The sequence below is a fragment of the Corapipo altera genome, unplaced genomic scaffold (assembly GCF_003945725.1).
Source record: "Corapipo altera isolate COAL_440 unplaced genomic scaffold, ASM394572v1 61305, whole genome shotgun sequence".
In the NCBI taxonomy this organism is placed as follows: Eukaryota; Metazoa; Chordata; class Aves; order Passeriformes; family Pipridae; genus Corapipo; species Corapipo altera.
In genome coordinates, this window is record NW_020884909.1 from 1,830,143 (window position 1) to 1,839,784 (window position 9,642).

The following is a 9,642-nucleotide window of genomic DNA, read 5'->3' on the forward strand; positions in this document are numbered from 1 at the left end:
GCTGATCCAGGGGGGCGCGGGCCTGGGCGCGGGCAGCCCGGGGCCAGCGGCGCCCGGGGCGGGGAGCGGCGGGGCGGCGGCGGCGGGGCCGTTCCTCTACCGGCAGCCGGTGACGCAGGAGCAGGAGGGTTTCGCCGACGGCTTCGTCAAGGCCCTGGCCGACCTGCACAAGCAGAACCAGCTCCTGGCGCCGCCGCCGCCACCGCTCTCCGCGCCGGGACCCTGCTGCACCGCCCGCCCGGGGCCGCCGGGACCCCCCGCCGCTGCCGCCGCCGACCCTCCGGCCGTCTACACCAACTTGAGCGGCTTCAACCCCGCGGGGCCGCTGAGCCCCTCGGGCAGCGCCTACCCCGCCGCCTCCGCCCCGCCGCCGCCGCCGGGCCTGGCCTTCGGCGCGGCGGGTCTGGGGAGCGGGCGGCTGCCGCCGGCGCGGTCCCTGGAGGAGCCGCAGACGGTGCCCGAGGTGCCGCCGTCGGCGGGCGGGGAGGGCGGTAGCAGCGCGCCGACGCCGCCGTCGCTGTCGCCGCTGGACGCGGAGAGCCAGGAGCGGCTGAAAGCAGAGCGCAAGCGGCTGCGGAACCGCATCGCCGCCTCCAAGTGCCGCCGGCGGAAGCTGGAGCGCATCGCCCGGCTGGAGGAGAAGGTGAAGGCGCTCAAGGGGCAGAACGCCGAGCTGGCCGCCACCGCCAACCTCCTCCGCGCCCAGGTCACCCAGCTGCAGGGCCGCGTCCGCAGCCACCTCTCCTCGGGCTGCCACATCAACGCTGCCGGGCATCCTCCTCCTCATGCCGCCGCCCAGCCCAGGGAGGCTCCCCCCGAGGCGGCCGTCGCCGCGCCGGAGACCAGCGCCTGCTGAGGAGGGACACCCCGCCGGCCCCGGCCCCATCCCGCCCGGGGGCACCGCGGGGCCAAGGTGCGCGCCCGCCGCCGCCCTTCTGCTATTATTATTTTTATTATTATTATTAATTATTATTATTTATTTGCGCCCGGAGAAGGCGTTTTTGCGGGAGCCGGGTGTTGCTAAGCGTTTCCCGAGATCTGTAGATGTCGCATTCAGCAGCGAGGGTCTCCGTGGGTGGTTCTGGGGCAGGTGGTTATTTTTCAGTGAAGTACTTGAGGTCTGTAGAGATTTCGGAAAATAAGAAAATTACTGTTTACAGAAAGATTCAACTTTATTTTCATGGGGGATATAAAACGTGTGTTTCCTAATACACCTTACTGAACTGTATAGCAATGGATAAGCTTTTCAAACTTAAAAAAAATAGCCAGAATCATACCTTTTGAAAAGATGTGCGTGTGTATATATATATTTAAAACATAATATGGCTATGTATATTTTCTTGGTATTGATAAAGAACTTTTTTTAAAATACTGTCTTTCTCTAGAGCTTTAATTTGCCATTGAGAGTTAAGACAGCTGTGTGGGTGCTCTTGCACCTACATGGCTTTGATTTTAAAATCGAACCCTGGAGGGAAGTGATTTTTGTTGTAAATCTTAAGCAGGATGAAATGCATTGCTGACTCAGTCATACGAAAATACTTTTCTAAACTGTATGCTCCATATTTCTTCTGCCAGTGAAAACTTGGGGCATTGATAGTTATTTATTGAAACTTGAACACTTTTGGACGTTGCCTAGACCTTATTTTTCTAGATAACACGTTAGTAGAGAAAATGGTTACTTTGGCAAAAAGAGCTTTACTTTTTTTTCCCTTCACTGTGTACATTCCAGTAGTGTTTGCTCTTTAATCAGTATAGTAACCATTCAGTGCTATACGGAAAAGGGCTCAGGTTTGGGGTGGGTTAGCTGTAAAGGTGATAATTCCATTGTATTCTGTTTGAATAAATCACAGAAATATTATGGAGAAGTAGATTTATTTTTCAGTAGAAATCTGTGTATCTTGCTTCTTGGTCTACTTTGTTCTAAAGAAACTTTCTGCAATACTCTAGAGACAGAAAGAGCACTAGAATGTGAAATGTTTTTCTGGTTGGCAAGAATTGGTGTGATTTATTTCTTTGTCAAGAATTTACTAGTAGGAGAGTATAGCAAAGGAACTGTTTCCTCTGATTAGACATAATCCTCAATAAGTTTTTGAAAGCTTTAGGTCCCTTGCTCGGTACCACTGCCTACCTTGCTTCTGCTGCACCTTTTTATTTTGAGCATAGCCGCTACCGCAGCGCTGCCGAGCCCTGTACAGGCGTGGTGCAGTGGGAAGGGTCTGTCGGAGTGTGACGGTCACCCCCACCAGAAGCCCCTCGGTGCAGAGGCCGCGGGCTGGCCCCGCCGCTGGGGGAGGGCAGGGCTTCTCCTGAGCAGATCCAGCTGCAGCGCGGGGCCCTCTCCCCTCGTTGAAACTGTGCTTGAAAACTCTGCTTTTAACTCGGAGGCAAATCTTACGTGGGGATATGTGTCTGTGCCAGCTGGTGAAAATGGGGAATTGTGTGAGGAGCCAGGGGGGCATAGACATCTTTATGTGTACAGCAATTGCTCAGATCCCTTAAAGCCACTCAGGAGCTGGTAAACACCTCTTAACTTCTTCGGAAGGCTACACTTGATGATTTGAAATTCAAGAAGAGAGGGATAGACTCACATTTTTTCATGCTTTTATCGGGGATACGTGAGTGCTATCTGTTCAGAAATTTGAGCTGCAGCAATCGAGTGTATGAGCTTTTCCTCTTAGTGCATAGTCGTTCGTGGCACGTGTGAAATGACATGACAATGCATAGTAATTGTGTTGTTGTAGCTGAGATGCTCTGAGGATATTTCTTTTCTTAATGCATATGCAAATTAGGTAGAAGCCATATTAATCATTGTATAACTGTTTAATCATGTCACCAGAGCCTTTTTCGGTGGTTGAAGTGATGCCTGTAAGTGTACCTTCTGCTGTTAGAGTTACTAATGAGCAGATAAAACAATATTTTGATCTTAGCACAGGTTTAAAGACTTCTTAAGGGCATCCTGAACCATACAGCATGCAATCTGTAGCACTTCCTGTTATATAATAACGGGGCAAAAAATACAATTTTTACTTTCTGTTAGTCCTCACCCTCCGTCTGCAAAGATGCTGCAAGACTGGAGAAACTGATAAAGATTTTTCTTTTCCCCCACCCTTAACATGCTTTCCCTAGTGAGAGAGGTAATGCTGCCTGGGAGATGTGAGATGCTTTACTGTAGATGTAGCAAGGTGTGGATTTTTTTAAGGAATCCTGGAAAAAATCGTAAAAAGTTACACTGCTGTTTTGGTCCTTGTATTTGTAAATGAGTGCAGGGCTAGGTAAAAGCTCTTGTGGTAGCACACAGGACAAATGCAGCCGTGCAGTACTTGTTCTTTACTTATTTTATCATCTCTGGTCATAATAAATTAGCAATATGCAAGCGGAAGTGGGGGATCCATGAGACACAAGAAATCACTGCAATTCCCACTCACGGGCAGGGCTATAATGGGCTGTAGTCTAGGAGGGTTGTAAAGAGCTCCCCCTTCTCAGCATGGTAGTGTTTAAGCTGGAAACCACCCCACATTACCTCGCTCCCGTTTGAACTTTCTGCAAGAGCAGTCTCACGCTCAGCCTCCCAAAGGTCTCGTGTGGTGGCTTCTTCGCTAGCCTGCTCTGTGTTCTAGCTGACATCTGTTAGGTGGTAGAAGTGCTGACAGGGCTGCCCTGTTACCCTGATGGCTGATGAGAGGCTACTAGTGTGGCCTGCAGCTCTAGCTCTGTGCCAGAGTTTACTATTCTGGTAGTAGAGTGGCCAAAAGGAAAAAAAATGTGTTCTTTAGAGTGACAGGTTACCTTCATAAATGCCTTCTTTTATCTGGTATTTAGGCTAAGACAGAGGATCTAACACTGACATGACGAAAATTTGAGAATAGTGTTGGGGTGGTTGGTTGTTTTTCCCTATTGATTCTGCTAAAGGTTGCTTTATCTATAGCAGATATTCGAGTGGAAAACCTAAGCACCTAACAGTTTAAACCAATATAAAAAGACTCAGGAGTGCTTAATTGCTGCAGCTGTCATACTTGATTGTTCTTGTCTTCTAAAATGTGTCAGTGCTCAGACTTCTGGCTCTGCAGTGTTCCTAAATTTTTCAATATGGCTTCTCTATTTTGTCTGCCTTTTTTCTTCAGTTCATGGCTGAATGTCTATTTCTTGTAGGTTTTGATTTTCTGCCTAAAACTTTGGTCACTGTGAGATGCTAAAAGATAGATACCGGGTAAAAAAATTTTGAGACTGTTTATATGATTTCTATCCATGTAGCTCATTTTCAGTAACTGGCAGCAAGTTGGCTCTGTGTCACTGTGAAGGGAAAAAAAAAAAAAAAGGCCCTAACAATCCTCACAAACAAACCCCAAAACAAAACACTTTATGTTCACTGTAATCTTAGCACTTTTTAGCATTTTTCTTCATCCTTCAAAAGTACCATGCTTTGTTATACTTGTGCACACAACTCGCTTGTCCTTGAGAAGGTTCTCGCTGCATGACTTGATTTGCAGGCTACCCCGATGCCCTTCTGATCCGGTTTTGCATTCCAGATGTGGACCCATAACAAACAAACACCCCTCTTTGTTTCTTTGCCCTAGGTGTAATCTGTGCTCTGGAGATTTCGCAGTCTGTTCCTTTGTCTGTGTTGGGTGGTGGATGCTTGCTTCTGTGCACATCTCGCTAGCTGATGTCTTGGTTTAGATGCAAAGTGCCTTCTTATTTAGGTGCTACAGCAAAGTAGCTTTGATTTATATATGGCTTTCATTCATTTGAATTGTTATCAGATCTTTTCTGTCTTGGGGAGTAGGAGGAGAAGGAGGAATGGTTTTGGTAAGGGAAGTCTTGTTGACCCCTTCCTTGGGCAGAGGGTGGAGCTCCTGTCAGATATGCCCCCGCTTGCTGTGAGTGCAAGGAAGGTACTCTGCTAGGACTGCCTCAAGTGATGGCATTGCTAAGAAACGTGGTTGGTTTGGTCTACAGCACAGAACAGGTAGTGAAGTCTGTCAGTATCACAAGGTCTCCGGATAGGTCCGGGTCATCAGCGAGGGGTTCTTACAACTTTCACTGTGGCTCCAGGTCAAGCCCATTTGGCATGCTTAGAGACCAATTCCCAAAACACAAGTACTTTGCACACTTTGAAAAGCGTAGATGTTTGGGGGTGATAAGTCCTGAGCATGGAGAGGAGTGATTCTGGTGGTGATAGCGATGATTTCTGTCATGAGCCGTTGATGATCTTACAAGATCTAAATATCTCTACAGATTTGAACTCTTCACTGCATGTCAGTAGTCACTGCTGACCTTACCACAATTCTGCATTGTCTTGGTTTGTATTTATACCTTTACTGAAGGAATAGTCATTAGGCATTCTTCGTTCATTTAAATATCTGATTGACTGTGTCTGTTTCACCTTTGACAAAGGAATGGTCTCCCCAAGTTAAACCCTGAGGCATTCTGCTGTTTGCAGCTCCTAAAGTGGAAATTCATTTGGCAACTAATTTTCAATCAGTTATATAGCTCGTTGATGCTTTACAGAGTACTGTATGGTATTGTTTGATGGTGTTGAAGTACAGATATATGCTACGTCTGAATTACTAGTAGTGCTGAAAATAGTGTCTTGGCTGCCATTACCAGAGTCTTGGCTATTGGAATCTAGCAGCTTCTTAGAGAAAAGATTTCTGTATCTGAGATTAATATGCAAGAAAAAAACCAAAACATCTAATTCTTCATTTTTCATAAGTCATTCTTCAACACATTTTATGTGTCCTGCTTCTGGAGTGCAAGTTAAAAAAGAAAAAGCGATGCGTTACATTTTTGTTTATTCATATGTGCAGCTGTAGCTGCTGCTGGATAATTTTGCCCTTTCCTTACTTGATTCTCCAAGTGTCTATGTTTAGCAAGTAGACAAACTGGAGTATGACATATCCTTTTACATATTTGATTTGTAGAAAACCACTTCCATTTTTCCAGTATTTTGTTTGAAGTTTTACTGTAAGAATGAGCTTTGAAGAGTTCTCAGTCTGTTTTGACACTCGTTAGTTGCTTCTTTTGATCAGTGCTGTGTGCAGTGACTGCACATAGTCCAGCAGAGTTAGACAGTAAAATCTGTCAGTAATTCACCTTTTTCAACATTTGGCAAGACCTTTATCAGCAGAAAAAGTCTTGGACAGAAAGCTTTCACAGTGCATAATAATCATGCAAACGTTAACTGATCCTTCTCATGCCACAGTCACTTGCTGTGGGGTTGCAGGGTTTACTGTACCTGACAGTATGATAAATGTTCCTGTGACAAAGTGCAGAATCTAAAGTTTGTAGGAAACTTGTTAATCTTGCTGCACATGGTGCAACTTTACTGTGAAGGTGTTGATGAATTAAATCTGAATATATGGAGACTCAGGCCATCATGGTACATTATGGGAGACAAGAGGCTGCAGTAATTTGTAATTACTCCTGTCCACTGTTTCAAAGATCTGTCTCTTTTTATCCCATGAAGTGGCTTGCAGCTGTTTGTGCTGTGAAACTTCTCTCCTCATAACGACTCAGTAACTTGGAGGCGGGACAGAAGCAACTTCTCCACGAAGTGGTCATGTGTGACAAGCTAAATGTAGGTTTCTGAGAAACACTACAACAGTGAGTGCACAGTGGAGACCCTGCTGCTCTTGTCTGCGTGTTGCTAAAAGGGTCTAGAAATGTATAGACATAATTCATAACAAGAGCAACTTTCAGAGACTCCATCCCCTTGCCTTGCTGCAGGCATTGATCCTTGCTGCTTGCTTAAGTCTGGAAGCACATTGTCCTAAACTATTGCATACCTGAAAGTTTGACTATAGTCACAAACCGGATCTCTGCTTGGATGTTGAAACAGTTGGCTGCATATGGGTCAATCAGGATGCCTTGCTCTAGTTGCATTTGCAAGGCCCTGGTGAGGAAACAGTGGTGGGGAGAGGAAGGAAGCCGGTCTAGAATCTGTGTCTTCACATCAATGCAACTTTTGGTTGAGTTGTCTTGACAAAAGTGTTATACTGATGTAAAAACACTGAATCTTGGTCTTGTGTCTGCAGGGGACATGAGTTCTTGTGCTGGAGTTCTGCTTTGGGTGGTATCCTCTCAAGTCAGTGAGGACTAACTGAAGAAACAGCAAATCCAACCTTTATGAACTAATTCTTCTGAAGCACACAGACACCTGCAAACACATGTCAAGACGTTGTGCATGGATACCAGCATGCATAGAGAAGGGCATGGCCACATAAAGGAACTGTGATTTTCCTTAGCTGCAGCAGTACACGATGGGGTTTTTCATATTCTTTTGTTGTGGTCAAGTTGTTCCAGAAGAAAACTAAGCTGCATTTCTGTCTGTGATTACAATGTGATTTTTTTTTAGATTTCCAGTCATATCAGAGGACTGTCAAATCTTGCAATGCTAAGTTAACACAAGAAGACAATTTTGAAGTCACATTTAGCCTTAATGTTTTCTGAAGTGCTGCAGTTTGTGTGTAGTAGTTTACTGTAAAGTGAAGGGATGGTTATTATAAATAACGTTTGTAAGGGAGTCGCCCTGAAAAATTACCTATCTGCCATTTGCTTTTTTGTGCACTATCAAAAAGTCTGTATCCGTAGTGTAGCTAGCTGTAAATTGGGTTTTGCTCTGAGTTTCTAGTACTAGTAACAAACATAGTCTGCAATAGTTTAAGGAGTATATATTGTGGCTAAATGGCTTTTCTGAAAGAATTATAGTTTCTGTAGGAATGCTTTGAAGTGATGGTTGGGTATGAAGCCTTGCTAACATGGAGATAATAGATATGACCAGTTCACTGTGCACTAATACACTGCTGGATTCTGATATTTAGCACACTGCTGATAAGATTTACTACTACTGTTACTTACTGGTTAAGACCTAGTTATGGGTGGAATTGTAAGCCACCTAAATAAGGTCCATACAGTCCGGAGAGCTGTGTCACTGGAGATCAGTAACAGACCCTCCATCCCATCCCAAGGGAAAAAAAAAATAGTCTTTGGTTGCAGTCTGTTTGTTTTGGTTTTGCAAATTCAGTTACTTTTTCTAGATTAAGTCCTACTTTACTCTTCCCTCAAAATCTTTTTAAATAAATTTTAAAACCTTTCTGCTTAGTACCTTGAAGCATCTCTTGCAACTGTTCCATTACATTCAGTGGCAACTGTGCAATTGTGGTGTTACTTCTGTGATAGATGGAAAAAGCTGAGGCTGTAAACAGTCAGGTTTCTCACTGTATCCTTCTTCTTAGACAGTGGACTGAACTTACAAAATCATGACCAGTAACTTGAACTCTGAGGAGCTGTTTGGTATCATTTTCTTGTACTCTTCAGAAAGTGTCCTGCTGCCCTGAGGGATGTGTGTCCCTCCTGCCTCATACGGAAAATTGACCTTTAAAAATTAACAGTCTTAAAAATAAATAAATAAATAAATAAATAAATGACTTCTGGTACATGCTGAGCAGTTTGAAAGATAACACATTGAGCTTGACAATCTTTCCCACACCTCTCTTTCATAAATTTCCTGATTTTCTTGTAATGAAGGACACAAGTAATGAGGTGGCATAGAATAAAGTTAGTGCACTGTTCCAGAGAATGTGTTTAGGATACCCTCCTTTTTCCCTAGTAACTGCTATGGAAAGATAGCAGTAGAAGATACTGAAATAAAATCTACCCTTCTTCATGAGCAGGTTGAACTCTTGTTCAGAGGTTGAACTCTTGTTTTTTTCCAACTCTTACCATTCTGTCTTTTAATATTCTTATTGGTAGGGTGACAGAAATAGTGAGAAAATGCTAACCAATAATTGGGAAATTAAATATTCTTGTTGTATATAATATGTCACATAAGCTATGCCATTAGTAGCTAGGACACCTTTTTACAAGTCTGCTAGATGACACCTTCAGAACTGAGAATTCCTAAAATACAGCCTAAGTGTCATTACCAGTCCAAACCATTTTCTGCCAGTTACTAGAATAGTATTGTAAATCTTTGTGATTTTTGAAAGTCTTTGTGTACACCCTAGTGAAATCACAGCACAAGCTGATATGTCTGTGGTATTTTTGTGGTATGATATCACTTTCCCAGCAGGCCAAAAATGTCAAAGTTTACTTTTTTATTCCTTTCCCTATTGATAATAGTTAGATATGCTAGTTGGAGGAATCAACAACAGTAAGGAAAAAAAAAAAAGGAATCCAAGGAAGAAATAGTATTTATCTCTGAAACAGTATATAATGGTAATACTTATTGTATGTTTAAGTGTCAGATAATTAAGCTTGCTCTTCAGAACGCTTTTTAAGTTACTTTGTTTAGTTATTAGAGCTTAAGTTACTTATCTTCTTTGGAAACTGTGCCCCTCCCTGTTTAGCCTGGCGACTGGTGATTTCACACTTAGCCTTATTTGTTTAAAGCCATAGCAACCACCATGCTGAAATGTCATCAAGTAAAGCCCAGGTCTGAATGCTGACTGATGATGCAAAGCTCTGCTCTCTAATAAAATGCGGCCCGTGAAGGACGAGCTCCAAAAGGCAGCTACGCCCTGTCTTCAAGCATTTGCTCTAATTTCAAGGCTTTGCCATGTGGTGTTGCTCAACGTGTAGCAAAACAAGTTCTTGCAAGCCCCTTGAGCATTCCTCCGAATGTAACAGATTAGATATTCAGGC

At 44.0% G+C, this 9,642-nt stretch overlaps 1 protein-coding gene across 1 annotated transcript in view; it reads left to right on the top strand.

Moving 5' to 3' along the window:
* LOC113951696 (transcription factor jun-D-like) overlaps positions 1 to 9,199 on the top strand; it is a 14,347-nt gene extending 5,148 nt beyond the window's left edge. The window contains exons 2-3 of the mRNA XM_027652990.1: positions 11 to 913; positions 7,035 to 9,199. Of these exons, the coding sequence (XP_027508791.1) occupies positions 11 to 856 (846 nt within the window). The 3' untranslated portion in view covers positions 857 to 913; positions 7,035 to 9,199. The remainder of the gene's footprint in view (positions 1 to 10; positions 914 to 7,034) is intronic.
* The last annotated feature ends 443 nt before the right edge of the window (positions 9,200 to 9,642 follow it).